This window comes from Vanessa cardui, chromosome 28 (assembly GCF_905220365.1).
Source record: "Vanessa cardui chromosome 28, ilVanCard2.1, whole genome shotgun sequence".
Classification (NCBI taxonomy): Eukaryota; Metazoa; Arthropoda; class Insecta; order Lepidoptera; family Nymphalidae; genus Vanessa; species Vanessa cardui.
In genome coordinates this window covers 5,113,878-5,134,447 of record NC_061150.1, presented here as the reverse complement: position 1 = coordinate 5,134,447, position 20,570 = coordinate 5,113,878, and the positions used below count along the sequence as shown (strand labels likewise).

The window sequence follows — 20,570 nt, the reverse complement described above, 5'->3', positions numbered from 1 at the left end:
AAGAAATATTAACCTTTTTATATTATAATAGTAACCGCCCACAAATTTCCCACTGCTGGGCTAAGGTCCTCTGCCGATGCGAATTTGTGGATTAATATTTGAAAGAATTCGTGGTAACTTTCCTCCGTGAAGCCTTACTATCAAGTTCTCGGTATAAGTTCAAACATACAATCTTGCTGGATTTGATGTGTAATGCAATAAAAGCAAAGCGATAATGAGTAAGAGATCAGAATACATAGTTTTAATTGTAACTAGCGACCCGCCTGGCTTTGCACGGGTGCAATATTGATAAGGGATAACAAATAAACATAATATATCACCTTTTTTGAAGATATCTTTAAGGTGTACAAAACTGTAGTATTTATTTACGACATCACATTACAAACTTCTAAATTTTAGTGTTTCTTTACTATATTCTGTATGTGTCATACACAAAAACCTTGCTCTCGAAACGCGGCTTAATAAAAAAACCGCAATAAAATCCGTTGTGTAATTTTAAAGAACTAACCATGCATAGGGAAAGACAGCTAAAAGCTTTCTTTTTATACTATGTAAAGATGGGGATGTATTAAAAGCAATGCTACAATGAATTAGAGATCAGAATGCATAGTTTTAATTGTTAAAATGTCAACATTATCGCGTCAACGGAAACTCGGTTACACGCTGATAAAATATTAGTAGGCAGTTAACGTGACTAATGATACGTGCTTGATTGGTACGAGTCACAAACTGATCTAGTGCAGCGTTTTAAACGCTCCAGTTCTCTGATGAGGGTTCAGCTTATATCTCACGGTTATTGTAAACCGGTACCTGTAGCCTTATTTTGTTTAACGAGGAGGAAATGCGTTTTCGCATGCCGCACGACCGGGGCGGATATGTAGGAGTCGACCGGAGCCATAAGGGCCCCGTGCCAGGACCTAATGGCCTATCTTACCTACTAAAACCATCCTCGGGTTTCCACCATGCCGCCGAGTGGTGAGGCAACTGGATCGCCCAGGGCATGCAACCGCGACCCCACCAGCGGCAGCCTTGGCTGAGGAGAGGAGGTGACTGACATGCACCCCCGGTATCTGTAGCCTGTTCCAATCGAAGTAGGAAAAAAGTTAAACAAAACTTAGATTCACGTATTTCATACGATTCGCTAAGGACTCAGCTGTATTGTGCACTAATAAGAGTCTATGATTAATATATCTCTATTTATAATACGTCACTATTACACTTAACTACTTATTTCCAATTTAATTTTGCCTCCAAAATGTCGATAACATTTACGATTCCATAGTGAATATCATAGATAAGTAAATCTCTCGACCAATATAATTCGATGTCAAATGTTTTTAATGTAGTCTTTGTCCTGTTGTTTTCGGAATATTCTATAATATGTTGACACGTGCATCTTACCGTAGGTCGCGGTTCGAAATCCGGCAGCTCCGGTGAGCTCGCATCAGTCCGACTGTTTGTAATTCACTCCGCGTCCAGCGCTCGAGGAAAAACTCGAAACATTTACGATATTTCCAAGAAGTTGTATCACGTGCGAATTTAAGTAAATATGTCTCGCGGATGTTTTTAACTTTGCCTATATCGATATGTTTAAATGTCATTAAAATTTGTGTTTATATTTCATCTCCTGCTCGGCGGTGAAGGAAAACATCGTGATGATTTCATAGAAGTTCTGCCACGTTTGTATTCCACCAACACACCTTGGGAATGAAACGATCGCTTCCTGGCTATTTCATTTCATATTAAATTGTTTATATAATATATGAGACAAACAAAAAAAATCCCGCTGAGTTTATTTCGCCGGTTCTTCTCAGGTCAGGGTATTTTGTTTTCCGAACCGGTGGTAGTGTTTCAATTGACCATCAATAAGAAAGTGTAATGCTTCTTTATTGAATAAAGTTATTTGAGTTTGAGTTTTGATCAACACTTAAAACGCAAGCGAAGCTGTGGTTCACAATCAGTATTTAAATAAGTAAAAACAGCTAAGGGGCCGTTCATAAATTACGTCATCGATTTTTTTAGACTTTAGACCCCCCTCCCCCTACAATCATCCTATTGTCATTGCTTAATGACCCCCCCCCCCTTCTCCCAAAATTGACGTCATTACCAGTTTGACGAAATTAAAACATTGCAGATTTGAGAAATAGGGATTTGAGATATGCAGTCATTTGCAGTCTCACTTACTAGGTGTGCTGGAATAAATTTCTTTTTAGAAATAATCTTTTTATACGTGAACAGTAAACTTTGAATAAATAAATAAGAATGACGTCAATTTCGAAACCCCCCCCCCCCCTCCTATTTATCATTTACCGTCATCCGTAGACCAAATCCCCCTCCCCCCCTTATTTAGAATGACGTAATATATGAACGGGCCCTAAGTTGAGAAAAGGCTATTTTGATTTGAATAAAGTTTATCAGTATCAGTCGACTTCGATAATTACATCTCCAAATATTTATCACCTACAGCTTTGCTCGTATTTAATTGGTTGCCATGTAGAAAAAATAGCCTAATTGTTGTTAGGGGTTTAACTTTACTTCATACAAAACATTATCAAATTTGATTCAATGTTTTGTTAACGAAAGCTCAACAGACAGACAGACCTTCTCATTATATTATAAAGATTATATTTGGAACTACGTTCATAATCACTCTTAACATGTACCACACAACAAGAACCCATATGAACATTTCTCAAATACGCCTCGTAGCCCAGTAACAACAGAGGTCACTTTCCTTCGCCCCGCACGTCCTATCTGTGAGACAAGGACGATTACAAGGCCCAAGGCGGTCGCAGGTTACGTGATTGAAATACAAGCGGGCGTATTGTTAATTAGCTTCCAATCTTTTACTATATTTGGATTGATGTTGCGTTGGAAAGATTTTTTTTGACGATTTAACTATAACACTTATATAGGTAGTATGTGCAAATGAAAGCTCAATGTATAATCCTTGGAGGTACAGGCAAGCCTGTGTCTTGTGCTCTGGGTAGATACCATCATCTCATTTGTCTTAACCCAAAAGGTAATATAAGGAACTGTTATTATTCCTTACAATGTCTTGAGGCGGTGGTAACCTCTTACCATCAGGAGGCCCATTTCGACCTACCTTTTAATATATACATATATAACAAGGAGTTAGGCATCAACTCGTTATCAGACATTCATTCGAACATGCCATGATCATCGACATGATATTCGAAATATCAGTAATATCTCCTTTCTTTTTTTTTATTTGTGCCAAGAGGGCACAGATTATTTCGCCAATGTTACGTGCCATGGAGATGACACGATGGCGATTGAACGATGCGGTCGAGATTGAAGCCTTAATTTAATTTTAAGGGCACAATAGTAGTAGACTCTCTGTTAAACCATAACCTAAAACAATACAATAATAAATAATGAGATAAACATATAACATTATTATTAAGACAACAAATGAGAACGATCACAAAAACATCTCATTTATTTTATATGCCATCAAATATGACTTTTCGTCTGTCATGTGTTCTTCATGCTGATATTGGTAGCATGTACGGTAAAAAAGAAAATAAATACTTATTAAACTTTTGGATGCTATGATGAGAAGACAAAATAAATAGCAATACAGTACAACAAAATAATTTATTTACTAAATTATTTGAATATCTAATTATTTTTCCTATTAATCATTACACGTCACGTTTTGTTAAAATTGCATATTCAACTACAGCGCTTAAGGCCGTGCGTTAATTGATACCGGAATTGATGTCGCATCACGCATGCGTCGAGTTAATCCAAGGAACCTGTTACATGTCCCGTGGGGTTGCGTGCAGTTGACGCATATATAATGTATACCCACATGCATAAATAATACTATTAGTGCATAGAACGTAACTTAATTGTACTTGGCAATAGTGCTTTGTGCAAGGAACCCATTCATCACTTAGTCTAACTCTGTGAAACTTTAGAACATATTTATCCAACTGTGGGATTCCAGTTTGGTGATAAGGGATGTGTGCAATGGGACATCGGCCGAATGTGCCTTTGGTAGGGTACTTAGGTCTGAAGTTACTTGCCGGCTATTGTGCATATCCTCAATAACCTACTCAAGACTTTAGGCCTGTTCCTTGCAATAAACAAAAAGAGGTCATTCATGTTTTCTAATGATGGGCTTTGACCTCCTACTTCGACCCCAATCGCATATATATTAGCGCCTAACCCCAGACGATTAGATGGTTAAGACCACCCCTGATCTATATAATAATGTATTGTTAATCGTGTTGCAGATCCAGCAGAGGCGCGGCGTCAGGATGAGTAAAGACGGTTGAGACGCCCGCGCGTCGGCTCACGGCGCGCACACTAACGACATGTCTTTCTTTAACAATCTTAAAAAGGTAACACGCACTATTTATTATTCATTTGCGAGCCGAGATGGCCCAGTGGTTAGAACATCAATCACCACTTAATTTTCATATGGTTAATTTTTTCGGCGGTAAAGGGAAATTTCGTGATGAAATTATGTAAGTTCAATGAAATTCAGCCTCATGTGTATCCACCAAGTTGCATTGGAGCAGCGTGATGGAATAATCTACTAACCTGCTCCTCAAAGCTAGTGAAAGTCTTAGCAGTGGCATATTTACTTTACTAATTTTAAGAATACTGCTTGCCTCCGCTTTAATTTTTATTTAGATATCAGTTTTGTCAGTTGAATTGGTCGAAGAAAAAGTGTAAAAAACGTAACAAGGTACCTTAATTAACATATGTTTAAAATCTTCAGGTGCTGCACCTAGGCGGCGGCAATGACGCCAAGAAAAAGAAAGTGTTCAGCAACATACGGGACAATTGCGACCCAGGCGAGAACTGGGACATGGTCGGCGAGCTTGGCGATGGCGCTTTTGGAAAGGTACGTACACCATACGAACTCATGGCAGACAGTCAAGGCTTCATCCGAGGGAAAGAAGCATTGTGTTTAAATTTGGCGCCTCGTTTTGGATGCAATCTGAGCCTAAAACCCAAATTGATGTTTTCAAGATACATATTCTGTTAAGAGTTATAGTATGATGGTTGTGCTAGAGGACAGGAATAGAAATCGACTGCTAACTGCTACTTTCTCATTACTAGACCTAGTAAACCTCTAGTAATGAGAAAATAGCAGTTAATATGACGATCTCCATGGTCGAGTACACCACGCGACCATGGAGGTCGTACACCGGTTTCCATGGGTACGCCACTCCAAGGTCCTGGGTTCGATTCCCGGTTGAGTCGATGTAGATTATTATTAAACATCTATGTTGTCCTGGGTCTGGGAGTTTGTGGTACCGTCGTTACTTCTGATTTCCCATATCACAAGTGCGTTAGCTACTTACATTGGGATCAGAGTAATGTATGTGATGTTGTCTCAAATTTATAATTTATTTATTTTTATATATAAACCGTAATGGTTTTGACTATTTTGAACAAATAAATATTTTTAACATATATAAATCAAATCAGTAGAAATTTGTGCAAAAAGTGAAGTTTTTAGTTTGTTAATCTTTTGATTATTTCCACATGGTCAGGTATACAAAGCGCAGCACAAGACGACGGGTCAGCTCGCCGCTGCCAAGATGTGCGTCCTCGACAACGAGGACGACCTCGCTGACTTCACGGTCGAGATCGAGATCCTCTCCGAAGTCCGGCATCCGAACGTCGTCGAACTGCACGAGGCGTACTTCATCGATAACAAGCTATGGGTGAGTCGAACGGCACCAGAACGAGGGAAGTGAGATGGCATCGAGATGGCCCAGTGGTTAGAACTCGTGCATCTTAACCGATGATTGCGAGTTCAAACCCAGGCAAACACCGCTGATTCATGTGCTTAATTTGTCTTTATAATTCATCTCGTGCTCAGCGGTGAAGGAAAACATCGTGAAAACTGCATGTGAAAAATTTCATAGAAAATTGGCCACATGTGTATTCTACCAACCCGCATTGGAACAGCGTGGTGGAATATGTTCCAAACCTTCTCCTCAAAGGGAGAGGAGGCCTTTAGCCCAGCAGTGGGAATTTACAGGCTGTTGTTGTTATTGGATGTTGGAAATCGTTCAAATGTCAGGTAAAATGCCGTTAGCATTTTACTTATACGCCACGCCATAAAAGTGAGATAACAATTTGTTTAGCTATATACGATAGAAGAAAGCAGGTGCACAGACTTTTCTAACTTACCTCGGCATGTATTACTAATAATCTAGATAAGGATCGATTGTTTGGCAGCTTTTGCGTCGAACAAACGAAAGCTTAGAGCTTCTGAGAAGCAAGTCCAACGAGGCGCATGTATTGTATTCCAGATGCTCCTCGAGTACTGCGACGGCGGCGCGCTGGACTCGGTGATGTCGGAGCTCGAGAAGGGGCTCAACGAGTCGCAGATCGCGTACGTCTGCCGCGAGATGTGCCGCGGCCTGCAGTTCCTGCACTCGCGCCGCGTCATCCACCGCGACCTCAAGGCCGGCAACGTGCTGGCCACCATGCTCGGCGGCGTCAAGCTCGGTATGACACCACACGCACATTCACACACATCTCAATTCATTTCAAAAGACTCAATTATCATTTTTCACGTTCATCATCATCATCATCACCATCATCACCACCACCACCATCATCATCATCATCACCATCACCATCATCATCACCATCACCACCACCATAATCATCACCATCATCATCATCATCATCACCACTATCATCATCACCATCATCATCACCACCACCACCACCACCACCACCACCATCATCATCATCATCATCATCATCATCATCTTCATCATCATCATCATCAGCTCGTTTTTGTCCACTGCTGGACATAGGCCTCTCCAAGCGCACGCCACTGTGGTCTTTCTCCGGCTACTCGCATCCAGCTCCTGCCTGCCGCCTTGCGTAAATTGTTGTCACGTTAAACAGACCAAATGTGTCTTTAATAATTAATATTTGTTTTGACAAATAAAAGCTAGCTATACACTGTACTTATAAGAAAATGGGAGTGTCTGTTTGTAATATTAAAGTAACTGCTTTTTACATAATGCATATAATACAAAGAGACACTCCCATATGTATACAGTACATATATCAATATAACACTTATAATTTTTGTCCGTCTGTTAATATGACTGTTTGTTCCTGCTAATCTCTGGAAAGGCTGGATCGTTTTTGGCGGTATTTTCACTGACAGATAGCTGATGTAATAAGGAGTAACTTAGGCTACTTTTGTTTTAGAAATATCTATAACCTTTAAGTTTAATTCAAATGCCCACGAGGTCGCGGGTATAGCTAGTTGGCTAGTTGTGTATTATAATTGTATGTAATAAGCATGCACTCTGTCTCCTTAGCCGACTTCGGCGTGTCGGCCAAGAACAAGTCGACGCTGCAGAAGCACGACACGTTCATCGGCACGCCGTACTGGATGGCGCCCGAGGTCGTGCTCTGCGAGACCTTCCGCGACCACCCCTACGACTTCAAGGTTAGTGCACCACACGCTACGTGTGGTCAGTGATACATACCGTCAAACCTGAGTAAGTGGGAACTGGGTAAGGGAACGATCAAGTATTACGTAACGCACTTTTTGAAGAATTTTGACCGATCCCCGCCTCCCCTTGTAACGCACCGTAATGTGTTGTAAGACAGATCCCGTCCTGCCCCTGTAACGTATCTTAACGTTTTACGACACACCCCATCCTCCAAATTGCGTTACGTTATACTTGAACGCCCCTTAATCGCCTGGCCACGGGAAATTCGCGGACGCGAATATTCGCGCGGTGCGCACGGCGAAGCGTCTTGCGAACGAGACAAACGTATAGCAATGTACACGCTACGCCGTTCGCGCCGCGCGAAATTTCGCGTCGGAGAATTTCCGTGGCCAAGCGGTAAGCTACAGTAATGAGAGTATTTATCAGGTCCCGTCAATTTGGCCTCCCAATACCTCTTTAAGTGATAAATATAAAACTGCATAAGTGCCAGTCTCTTTACACTCGAAACCCTCTCTAATTGAGATCCATACTTGCCTATACCTCTATAAGCAATAGTTGTAGGTGTTTAACTTACACTGTTTATAAGTCATTCTTACAGTAGCCATCTCTAGCGATGTTTTCCTGCACCGCCGAGCACGAGATGAATTATTAATACAAATTAAGCACACATGTATATTTGTGCTTGCCTGGGTTTTAACCCGCAATAGACTATTTGACTGGTTTTTAAAATGAATTTTATATTATTTTGTAGAGGTTAAGGAACTCAGTAAAATTGGATTTTTTTATTTCTAGTACATATTTGCCGAAAACTATCATATTAAAAATTCCATATTTAAATAGCGCGCGAAAACTCTACTTGGACATATGGCGCTGCAATGGGGTCGGTGACGTCACTTTGCTGTATTTTAATCTCTGGTACATATAGTAGAAAAGCAAGATTTACAAGAAAGTGACTTCATCATAAGCCCGGCCAATCAGAAACGTTTTGTGTCACGTGACAATCGTTTGAAAAAATACATTTTTATTTATTGATTTTTGAATAAACTAAGTATTATTTTCAAGTTTCGTTAGTAAATAACCATTTTTAAACTCATAATATACACTGATTACAACAATTCACAATTTATTTTTCGCATTGTCAAATAGGCTATTATCGGTTAAGATGTAAAAAAATAAAAGTAAGATAGAACTGTCTATCTGTAGTACTAAACAACAAGTAAGGAATGGTAATATTTATTACAGTTCCAATGTCTCTTGAGTGGGGGGAATACACTTACTACCAGGTAACCACTGCATTGCCATAACTGAATAATAAATTATCTAAAATGAACTGTATTCTGTTTCCAGGTGGACATCTGGTCGCTGGGTATCACGCTGATAGAGTTCGCGCAGATGGAACCTCCCAACCACGAGATGACACCGATGAGGGTCCTCTTGAAGATACAGAAGAGCGATCCGCCGAGCCTCGACCAGCCGTCCCTCTGGAGCAAAGCTTTCAATGACTTCATAGCGAAGGCTCTTGTGAAAGTGAGTGCATTTAATGGACCTCTAATTATGAAAGATCTTAAGTTTTCTTTTGTAGTTAAACATGACGTGTTGTACATCCTTAATTATTTTTACCTGCTCGAAATATATTAAACACAAACTTTACTTTAACCGCCGTTTTACCCCCTTAGGGATTCAAAAATTATATTTATTGTTTTTGGTAAGTTTTTAAGTATGTTTTTATTTAAATTTAATGTAATACTTATTCAAAATCGAAATATACTTTCTCTCTTTAACTCAGCTGTATTAAGTGAATGTACCATCGATTCGGAATATAGATTCTATCGAGTACCGGCAAGGATATTAGTAGTTACTATTTCCCAACATTTAAAATACAAAGTTATATTAGTTAAATAAAAGTATATATGTATATAATATACCTGACAGTAAACAAGTTTTTGTACATCATTTGTCATTATGTACAACATCTTTGTATATCTTTCTAATTGCTGATAGAAAGTATATATTTAGTATATAATATATAAGTGGTTAGACGCGTGCATCTTAATGCGATGATTGCGAGTTCAAACTCAGACAATCACCACTATATATATATTTGTTTAATTTGTGTTTATAATTCATCTCATGCTCGGCGCTGAAGGAAAACATTGCGAGGAATTTTATCGAAATTCTGCCACATGTACATTCCACCAACCCGCATTGGAACAGCGTGGTGGAATACGTTCCAAACCCTCTCCTTATTGGAAGAGGAGGCCTTATCTCAGCAGTGGGAAATGTACAGGCTGTTACTTTTACTAACTTTATATAAATCTTTAATTAATTAGTAACTCAATTCATAGGATCCAGAAAAGAGGCCGACAGCCACCGATCTACTTAAACACGAGTTCGTCTCCGGCGACCTCGACTCGAAGTCGCTCCGTGACCTCCTACTCGAGTACCGCGCAGAGGTGGTCGAGGAGGAACTCTTGGACGACGATTCAGAGGTACTACATATACAATATCACATTCATAGTGTATTTTTATTTATAAATAACACCAAATGAAAAAAATAACTCAAGAAAGTATAAAAATTATATATGTTTTGATATTATTATGTATGTTAAAGCTTTTATCTTTCCATGGGATACTATATGTCTTATCATATTGTTTTGTTTATTAAACATATTAGTATTGTAATATATTTTATAGCAATGATTGCATCATATAATACATAGTTAAAAAGTAGTTTTAATATGTTATAATGGAATATGTTTCATAAACTTTGTCAATTTCATATTAATAATAATATCGCTTAACTAACCCACATTATGCATTTATTAATTAAAATATATGACTAAGTGAATCTGACTTATCCTTTTGATGAAAAATTATAGTATTTGTTGTCTTTTCTAAGTGAAATCTCTTTAGTGGAACATTGTTTTTTAATCTGTGGCCCGAAGTGTTTATATGTGTTGCCATTTCAATTCGTATTTTAAATGATTACTTCATAATTTGAATTAATTAATATTGATGTATATTAAATATTAAAGTAGAATTTCCAAGTATATATAATATGTTATTTTACTATGAATAATTTACTTAAACATTATTAAGATTATTGTAATTGCTATAAATACTGTGCAACAAAGTTTCAATGTTTACATTAAATATTGAGTACTATTTATATTTATTTGTATAAAAAAAAGGATAAGTCATGTTCACACCGTTTAAACAATATATACTGTACACTAATAATTATATTTTACACGCAACCATACTAATCCTTACACAATTCAATCGTACATTACATAAACACAATAAGTACCACTAGATGTGATTACGAACGACAATGTCGTATATTTGGAGCAGTGCTGGCTTTAGGGGTGTCTGATTTACGAAACGATCGTACAAAAACGTCCAATTAATTAGTTATGTACATAGATTAAAAGGCAATGGCTCAATTCGTGTTCTTTATATCAATAACTTGTGCTCTAAGTACTGCGTACACGGCGTACGATGTACGACTGCGTATACTATAGTACGATTACGTACGCTTCGGTACTATTTCTCAGTACCGTGTCAAAATATGAGACAATAGTTAATTGAAATTTATTAATCAAGCGAAGCTTTAAACAATTTTGGTGATAGGTTAAATTATATGTGATAGCGAATGTGACGACGCTATCTATCTCAGGTAGCGTATAAGGGCTTTCGTGTGAGTGAGCGAGACGGAGTACAAGAGCCTTATTAGATTGAATAAATTAGACGCTATGTAAGAGATATCGTGTTTATGTAATGTACGCGACTGCGCACGCGGCGGAAGGCTCGGGCGCGGCGCGGACGCCTGCGAGCGTGCCGGGAGCAGTACCAGAGGGTTGGTTAGTACTTATTGCTCGCATGCGGGGGGGGGGGGTCCGGCCAAAGTCCACTACCCTTAATCTGCCTAATGGTCATAGACGCCATTTCTGCAACCCTCCTCCTTAGTGTAATAATCAATTTGACTGTATTCTTAACTCAAAAAGGAAAAATTAGTTTTTTTTTTTTTTTCAAAGAAATATCTTAGTGAGATATCTTGCTCTCTAAATGGTAAATCTAGTAAAGAAATCATACTTATTGTTGTACGAATAAGAAGTGTTGTCGTACTGTACGTTAATGTTACGTACGTGTCTGGTTTACATTGCATGCGAATCGAATGGCCAGCCGCTAGAGGATCAACCGTCGTCGAAGGTATCTATACTGTATTATAATGTCGGAAGTAAAGATAAATAAACCGTATATTATCCAATACAATTTTTCATATATGACTATTATTATTACATAGTATAAAACAAAGTCGCTTACCGCTGTCTGTCCCTATGTATGCTTATCTTTGAAATTAAGCAACAGATTTTGATTTGATTCGAGAGAAAAGTTTTTGTATATAATACATAGACAACAAAGTAAAGAAATTAAAAATTTTAGAAATTCCTAATCCTACAAGATATATCAAAGTTATGTATCTGGAGCGGTTTGTATTGTCTAATGACACAAAGCAATGAATTTTGCATATATTGACATTCTGCAGTATATTTGGTATCAGTATTGCATCCGTGCAAAGCCGGGGCGGGTCGTTAGTCAACTATAAACAGTTATATATAGCCTATATTTATTTATTAAGTAACTATTCCTCTCAACTTATATTAGGTCTCGACCAATGATATAATTTCATTTCAAGGTCATTGTTGTTTATTTATCTTTACTCGCCATGCCATTGGTTATAAAACTTTTCGTAAACGAGTCAATCTTTGGTCTTTTGTAAGTTTGTTTTTCTTTGTTTTAGGTTTTGTTCATTTTGGTTGTACTTTTGTTAATGTTTGTTGCTTTTTAATTATTTATTTTTATTACAATTTGTTTTATATATTTGGGTGTTTTTCTTTTCGGTTCTTCTGGGTGTATTATATATTCCAAATTGTTAGTAAGTTTACATTTTAACTTTTAAGCTCTTACGAGATCATTTTACAATATTGAATGTTATATAAAGTTAGTATGTAATATATAATATACTAAGAAGACCGTCCTAAAACTGAGCTACCAATCAGTTACAACTATATTTATGTACCTTGTATATAATCAACGAAATACTAACTTCAAAATTGTAATGCCTTTATATTATTTTAATTTTATTTTTTTTAAATGATCAGTAGACTAAAGTACTAAAGTGCAATTGTGTGCTGAAGTCGTGCCTCTTAAATATCATCCTTAATTTCCAGTGTATTTTTATTATAGACACATTATGTTGGTGTCGGCCGGTTTGGCCGTTAAAGTGATGTATTGATTAATTGGTTTCGTTTGATGCGCAGGAGCACCGCAGCTCCCAGATGCATGTGGACATGGAAGATGACTCCACCTCGGTGAGGTCGGGCGACACACCGGACATCAAGAGTGAGTTGAATAGTTTTATACAGTTTCGTAATCATTCATTCAACTTGCAGTGGGGTTTAGTTTTTTTCTGGCGAATTGAATAAGCACGAATTTATGTTAATCTACGGAATTTCATGTGTTGGGTTAGTTAGTTACGACAATGTGTTTCTGCACCCAGGATTGTCTCAAGAAAACGGAACTTTTCAAGGATCAACAACATTACCAAAAAGCAATTCTATAAATTTATTCCATTGGGTTTCATGAAATTCTAAATTCTTTCTGAAAGGGATAAATATCCTGCGTTTATAAGCTATTATTGAGATGGTACAATAGATAAGTCTCATAAGATGCAACAAAAAATGTTAACATGTGTATCCTCCCCCCAGTGTCGGAGTCGGAGGGTCGCGCGCCGCCCTCCCCGCGCGCCGCGTCGCCCGCGCCCCCCGCGCCCGCACCCGCCGCGCCCGCACCCGCCGCGCCCGCCGCGCCCGCCAAGCGCGCGCTGCCCGACGACGCGCCGCCCGCTGACAGGAGACCGCCGGTGAGACTGCCTCTCCAACCTCCCACGTACACTCCCGTGCCTCCAAAAGCACGTATAGCACGTTGGTAGCGAGTGAAGGAATATGAAGTGAATTTTTATTTACGTACACACATGTACAGTGTAATCTGCATAATTTTCTAGAACAGATTTATGAAAGCAAAAGGTTACTTTTCCAGTATAAACGACCTAATGATCATTGATTTCAACAATAACAAATTGAATTGTATAAATATAGTAAGATTCACTATACTTATGTTAGGGAAGTTCTAATGAAATATATTTTTCATGTCCAGGCACCAAAGAAAGAAAAAGGTCCCGCGCCTCCCCCTCCCGGCGCGACGTCGCCCCCCTCACCCCCCTCGCCGCCCTCACCGGGCCCCCCTTCCCCCGCCCCGCCCGCCGCGCGAGCCGTCCGCAAGCCGCCCGCGCCGCCCCCTCCCGCCGTCACCCCCACCACGCCCTCGACTCCTACCACCGTTCCCTCTACGCCCACCACGCCCTCGGCCGTGGCAGGACGCATCGTCGAACAGGTCAGTGTCCTATTTTTTTATATAATTGTATAGTAATGTCATTAAAGTACTTGGTATACTGAAAAATAATCAGAGCAATACAGTATATAGCAATGATGTTCTAGTAAACAGATGTGTCATTAACGCGCAAAAAATGAAGACTAGAAAACGTTCTAATTGGGACGTTTGCCTTTAGTCTTTTTCATCATAATTATGCCAGTAATACGTTTTGCGTAATTAAAACATCTAGTTATCCCCTTTCCTTGTAACGAAATGTAAAAGAAAGGCCCCCGGCGCGGCACACTTTTTTCAGTTATTTAGTATAGGAATAACATATCTGTTTATCAGAATATCATTGGTATACAGCTTATAGTCTAAATCACTTTAATTTAATAAATAAAATAATTACGTACAATGATAAAAATGTTGAAAACAGGTATGTCGCGATGCAGAGAAGGCGGTTGAAGAGAAATCAGAGAAAGCAGAGATAAAGGAATTTAATGATAAGGACGTGAAACCAAAGCCCGAACATAGATTAGCCTCCCCCGAGCCCGCGGACACACAGGCGACCGTCAACGGAACGAGTGCACACGAGGAGATCGACGCGAGCCCGAAGGCCAACAAAACGAACAAAGTCATAGAGATCAAGAGGACCAGCCTTGAGATCAACGAGGTCACGACCGAGGTCAACAGGTCGAGCCTCGACGTCAAAAGAGTCGACGTCGACGCGAGTCGGACGCCTGACGTCACCAAGACTAGCCTCGACGTCAAAAGCGTCAACAAGACCAGTGTCAAGACGAGCCCCGAGAAGAACAAGGCGAAGGTCGAAGTGAGAAAGAGCGCGGACGATGTCAGACTCAACGAGGACGTAAGAGTGAAAGAGACAAACAGACGGAGTGCCGATATGAGCAAATTCAACGCGGAAATCAGCAAATCCAGCGTCGAGATAAATAAGAACCAAGATGTTAAGCCTGAAGTTCGCTCGATAGCGGAGATAATTAGGAACGATAAAAAGGAACGTTCCAGATCGAGCTCCACCGACGAGATAGTCGATACGAAGCGAGTCAGCGCCGAAGTGAGTCGCATCGAGTCGCGGTCGCGCTCCGTGGACGACAAGGACAGGTGCAGCGTTGAGGTCAAACGCGTCAGCAAGGACTACTCCAGGTCCAGCTCCATCGAGGAGAAGGAAGGCGAGAAGACGAGAACGGTCGAGATCAGACCGGTTACGGTGAGCCTTTCATTTCATATTCCTTGCCACGGAAGATGATCTAAGTCTAAGTCATCTTGCCGTAGAGTTTAAAAAATAATTGACATTTTATTCTGTGCTAAACAATGATATTCTAATAAACAGATATGTTATATTCATACTAAACAACAGAAAAAAGTGTGCCGCGCCGGGGATCGTTTATTTTAGTTTATTTTTACATTTCGTTAAAAGTAAAAAGGATAGCTCGATAAAAACAATAAGTAAAAGGGATAACTAGATGTTTTAATTACGCAAAACGTATTACTAAGTAATTATGATGTATTATAATATAACGTATTACACTACGTAAAACGACTAAAGGCAAACGTCCCAATTGGGACGTTTTCTAGTCTTCACTTTTTGCGCTTTAATAACATATCTGTTTACTACAACATCATTGGTGCTAAAATATTTCAATATGTTTCTTGCATTTGAAAAGTGACTAATTTCCATATGATAACTAAAAGCGCCCTTTACCTTTGCAGCCGGCAGCGGTGACAGTTGTGGCGGTGAGTGCTGAGCCCAACTCTCTGGCAGCGGCGCCTGTGGGATTAGTCACCGTCACCACCACACACCCACCCGTACTCAACACGGCCGCTCCGGTCAGTATACACTACTTCATTCAATGTAATAATAACGTTTCGTCCATAATCGAAGCTATACTATAAGTTTTACTAGAAAACAATGTGGAATTCGCTTGAGTTAGACGATATGTGAGATTCGTATACAACCAGTCGAGATGGCCCAGTGGTTAGAACGCGTGCATCTTAACCGATGATTGCGGGTGCAAACCCAGGCAAGCACCGCTGTATGTATGTGCTTAATTTGTCTTTATAATTCATCTCGTGCTCAGCGGTGAAGGAAAACGTCGTGAGGAAACCTGCATGTGACAAATTTCATAGAAATTCTGCCACATGTGTATTCCACCAACCCGCATTGGAACAGCGTGGTGGAATATGTTCCAAACCTTCTCCACAAAGGGAGAGGAGGCCTTTAGCCCAGCAGTGGGAATTTACAGGCTATTGTTGTTGTATACAACCAAGATGCGGTGAGAGCTGACGAGATCACTATTTTCAAGTCTAATGCATGTCTTCATCGGTTAAAAAATACAAAGTGTTACTCATAAAAATATGTTTTAATAAATATTTATTTATTCCCTACCCAGCTCCCCCACAACGCGGTGACCATATCGACAACACCGCCCATGGATGAAGTGGTAGTGGTCCGCGCCGGGTCCTCCTCCGACGATGACGCCTTCGCGCCCTCCTCGCTCGACTCCCTCGACTGCACCACCTGCTACAACGGTATGTTATATACACCCATCCATCCACATAAATAGACATAGGCCTCTCCAATTAAAAAAAATACAGAAAAAAATATCAAAAATGTCCTAAAAAAATATTTTTATCAAAAATTATAATAAACTATGTATGTATATGTGTGTATGTGTATGTATGTGTATGTATGTGTATGTGTATATGGTATGTATATAAATAAAAAAAATATATATAATTAAATGAGACATTTGGGAACAGCCTGTATTGTTTAGTTTTAATAAATAGTATATGCGAATACTTTTCTTAGCCAATACAAACCAGAAAATGGTTAAATGGCTTGTAAAATATATTAATGTGTATGTTTTATTATAAAAAGAAAGAAATAAATAAATAAAAATAATTGCACGCCACTGAGATCGTTCTTGGGCAACTCGCATCCAGCTCCTGCCAGCCGTCTTGCGTAAGTCGTCACACCACCGTGCCCGAGGACGTCCTACACTACGTTTTTTTTTATATATACCCTTATCCTATAAAAGTAGAAAAAGTAAAGTAACAGCCCGTAAATTTCCCACTGCTGAGAAAGGCCTCCTCTTCCGTTAAGGAGAGGGTTTGGAACGTATTCAACCACGCTGTTCCAATGCGGGTTGGTGGAATGCACATGTGGCAGAATTTCGATGAAATTAGACACATGCAGGTTTCCTCACGATGTTTTCCTTCACCGCCGAGCACGAGATGAATTATAAACTCAAATTAAGCACATATATATAGTGGTGCTTGCCTGGATTTGAACTCACGATCATCGGTTAAGATGCACGCGTTCTAACCACTGCGCCATCTCAGCCCTTATCCTATATATTTGGAGTAAACTGAATACAGAAACTAACTGTCAGTTGCCTGACCACAAACCTATATGGGAATGCTATTACTATGTAAGGCGATTTGGTATTTATTGTAAACGCGACAAAATGAGCCTGTAGATTCTGAAGTTCTATTTTAATTCATTTTGAAAAGACTCAGGTTCAAAATGGTCAATTGCAAATCAAAATTGGATCGTGGATTGTCTTAGCAATATAAATAGATAATTTTTGATGTCATAATTATATATGTATGGTACCCAGAAGGGATTATTAATAAAATAATTTATCGTTTCCAGAAAAGAGTCGAGGAAGGCGACTGGATAGCAGTGAAGTGTTAATACTCAGCCCCGGAGCTGGTGATTCAGGCGTCTTCGATGACAGTCAACAAAATCATCTCAATCTCGTAAGTCTCGTTACCAATTATATATTTAATAGAATTACAATATAATATATTTTACTATACAATATAATATAACACATTATGCATATTGTTCTATATAGGCTCTCTTATCAATTATACGGATTACTGCTATGTTTATTTTTGTTTCGCTTATTGTTTTTGTTTCTTTGGGTATTACATATTTTTCTATTTCTTATATATATGCTGTATTATTATATAATTAGATATGGGATCGTATAATATAGTCCGAGCTCCTGTTAATAACATGAAATTGTAACTGATAGCCGGTACCCACAAGACAGGCTTGCCTAGTTCGGGACCACTGGATGTTTTGCTATGTTGTTGACTATGTTAACTTTTCATGTCAATCAATTTATTTTTATATTATTATTTTATAGAAACAGTAGTCAAAACTGTTATGTAAACTAATTTTAAAAATGTATCTGTCATGCTAACCGTACCCGTCGCCCTCAGGACACGTCGCACGTGTCGGTGGTGACGGTGGGCGAGGAGGTGCGCGTGCGCGACTCCGCCAGCGCCGCGCCGAGACTCAGCCCCGACAGCTTCGAAAGGTACCACCCGTATGATCGTACTCTACTGTTATATGTGATTTTTACATCCAAAGACTATAAAGTAGTAGCAGTATAAAAAAATATTAGGAAAAAGAAGGAAATCATTTTTTGTGTGATTATTTATCCATGTTTACTTGGTGGTAGGCCTTTGTGCAAGCCCGTCTGGCTAGGTGCCACCCACTCATCAGTTATTCTACCGCCAAATAACAGTACTCAGTATTGTTGTGTTCCGGTCTGAAGGGTGAGTGAGCCAGTGTCACTACAGGCACAAGGGACATAACATCTTAGTTCCAAAGGTTGTTGGCACATTGACGCTGTAAGAAATAGTAATATTTCTTACAGCGTCATTGTCTATGGGCGATGGTGACCACATACCATCAGGTGGTCCATATGCTCGTCCGCCAACCTATAACATAAAAAAAAATGTTGTCGTTTCCAGCGGTCGATCGCAGTCGGACAGCGGGTCGGTTGCTTCGGAACGGTCGCGACGCGGCGACGCGGACTCGCTGGCCACCACTGCGACCACGGCTACCACCACTAGCGCCACCAGTGCATCGCCCGACTCTCACCACCTACTCAACGGTGCCGCCAGGTATATAGACTACTAAACAACGCTCAAACACCCCCTCAACTCTCTTCGAACTCAAATCAAAATCTTTTATTGATAGTATCCATGATTCTTAAATAATAATATACATATAATAATCTTATATAATAATAGAATTTCTCATTTATCTATTTGACTTAAATTGTAATCAGCAGCTCATTGCAACTGATCAGTTATGCAATTATTCTACAATAGTCTAGTTGTATAAGATTAAAGAGAGATCAGACGCAAATCCAAGGGCATGTAATAATTATTAATAACTAGTAGCGTTTATATCCAAGACCTCAGTCCCAGCGGCCTTTTGATCAAGCAACATATATCTCGTAATCTCGTAGCAATAAAAAGGCTATATATAAATGATTTCTTATGTTACAGAGTAAATTCGGAAAATCAAGACACGGAAGAGGTGGTGTTAAGGAGAAAACCGCAAGACGGACAACCCAACAGGATACAAAGGTTCGTGTTATGATTGATTATATATGTAAGGGACTAAGTGTTTACCCACACACAAAGAGATTGATCAATTTGGTTTTAATTCACGTGTTACTTTCTGAAGTAACCGTCATAAATGAACCATATTGTAACTCAAAATCATTCAATACAATCTTTCCTTAAGTAGGCTCTAATCTAAAAAAAATATTTTTTGTTTTTGGTATAGGTTGGCGCACAAGCATTTGGGCCACCGGATGGTAAGTGGGCACCATCACCCATAGACAATGACGCTGTAAGAAATATTAACTATTCCTTACATCGCCAATGCGCCACCAACCTTGGGAACTAAGATGTTATGTCCCTTGTGCCTGTAGTTACACTGGCTCACTCACCCTTCAAACTGGAACAAAACAATACCGAATACTATTGTTTGGCGGTAGAATATCTGATGAGTGGGTCGTACCTACCCAGACGGGCTTGCACAAAGCCCTACCGCCAAGTAAAAGATGTAATGCATAGTAGCAAATATTTTTCCTAAGGAGAAGAATAGGCCAGAAAGAAATTTCTTAGTTACGATTAAAATAAGCGTTCGGAAGATCTATGTACTCCTCGTATATTTTCTAGTAGTGTAGATGTACAGTCAGAGTAAGAAAACCTTCGTCAGTTTTCAAATTAATTCTCAATCAATTCTCAAGAATCTAAACATCGAATCATTGTAACGCGATATGTCATTCTCGATCGGTAAAGCAGATCATCGCTCACACTGAGCACGCGAAAATAGATCTTAATGTGACGAACCTTTTCTTACCCCGACTGTATATCTGTCTATGCCAATTTACGTCAGCCGTATATAATTTTTTTAATGAATGTAATCATTGCTAGGTCCAAAGAAGACATCCACATGGCAAATCTCAAGAAGAAGACGCGGAAACGGACGAGAAAGTTCGAGATCGATGGCGTCATCGTCACCACCACCACTTCCAAGGTAAAAAGGAGTAAAGGTCCCACCGTTGGGCTTAGGCCTCGTGGTATTTATTAATTATTATATATAATACAATGATAACAACTATTCACTGAAGACACAGACTTCAAATGGTTTGAGTTTTAAAAAAATTTATTATTTTAAACATTGTGTATATGTAATAGGCTATTTGACAATGCGAAAAATAAATTGTAAATTATTGTAATCAGTGTATATTATGAGTTTAAAAATGGTTATTTACTAACGAAAGTTGAAAATAATACTTAATTTATTCAAAAATCCAT

At 39.2% G+C, this 20,570-nt stretch overlaps 1 protein-coding gene across 5 annotated transcripts in view; it reads left to right on the top strand.

Annotated features, from left to right (window-relative positions):
- The window catches only part of LOC124541605 (serine/threonine-protein kinase 10), a 66,542-nt gene that overhangs the window by 28,506 nt on the left and 17,466 nt on the right, over positions 1-20,570 (top strand). For all 5 annotated transcript variants that reach the window (XM_047119524.1, XM_047119525.1, XM_047119520.1 and 2 more), the window contains exons 2-19: positions 4,266-4,373; positions 4,757-4,882; positions 5,538-5,711; positions 6,306-6,504; positions 7,341-7,471; positions 8,826-9,005; positions 9,824-9,967; positions 12,803-12,884; positions 13,250-13,404; positions 13,698-13,934; positions 14,350-15,141; positions 15,645-15,761; positions 16,325-16,463; positions 17,590-17,696; positions 18,168-18,265; positions 18,705-18,857; positions 19,248-19,328; positions 20,187-20,289. In XM_047119524.1, the coding sequence (XP_046975480.1) occupies positions 4,347-4,373; positions 4,757-4,882; positions 5,538-5,711; positions 6,306-6,504; positions 7,341-7,471; positions 8,826-9,005; positions 9,824-9,967; positions 12,803-12,884; positions 13,250-13,404; positions 13,698-13,934; positions 14,350-15,141; positions 15,645-15,761; positions 16,325-16,463; positions 17,590-17,696; positions 18,168-18,265; positions 18,705-18,857; positions 19,248-19,328; positions 20,187-20,289 (3,045 nt within the window). In that variant the 5' untranslated portion in view covers positions 4,266-4,346. The remainder of the gene's footprint in view (positions 1-4,265; positions 4,374-4,756; positions 4,883-5,537; positions 5,712-6,305; positions 6,505-7,340; positions 7,472-8,825; positions 9,006-9,823; positions 9,968-12,802; positions 12,885-13,249; positions 13,405-13,697; positions 13,935-14,349; positions 15,142-15,644; positions 15,762-16,324; positions 16,464-17,589; positions 17,697-18,167; positions 18,266-18,704; positions 18,858-19,247; positions 19,329-20,186; positions 20,290-20,570) is intronic.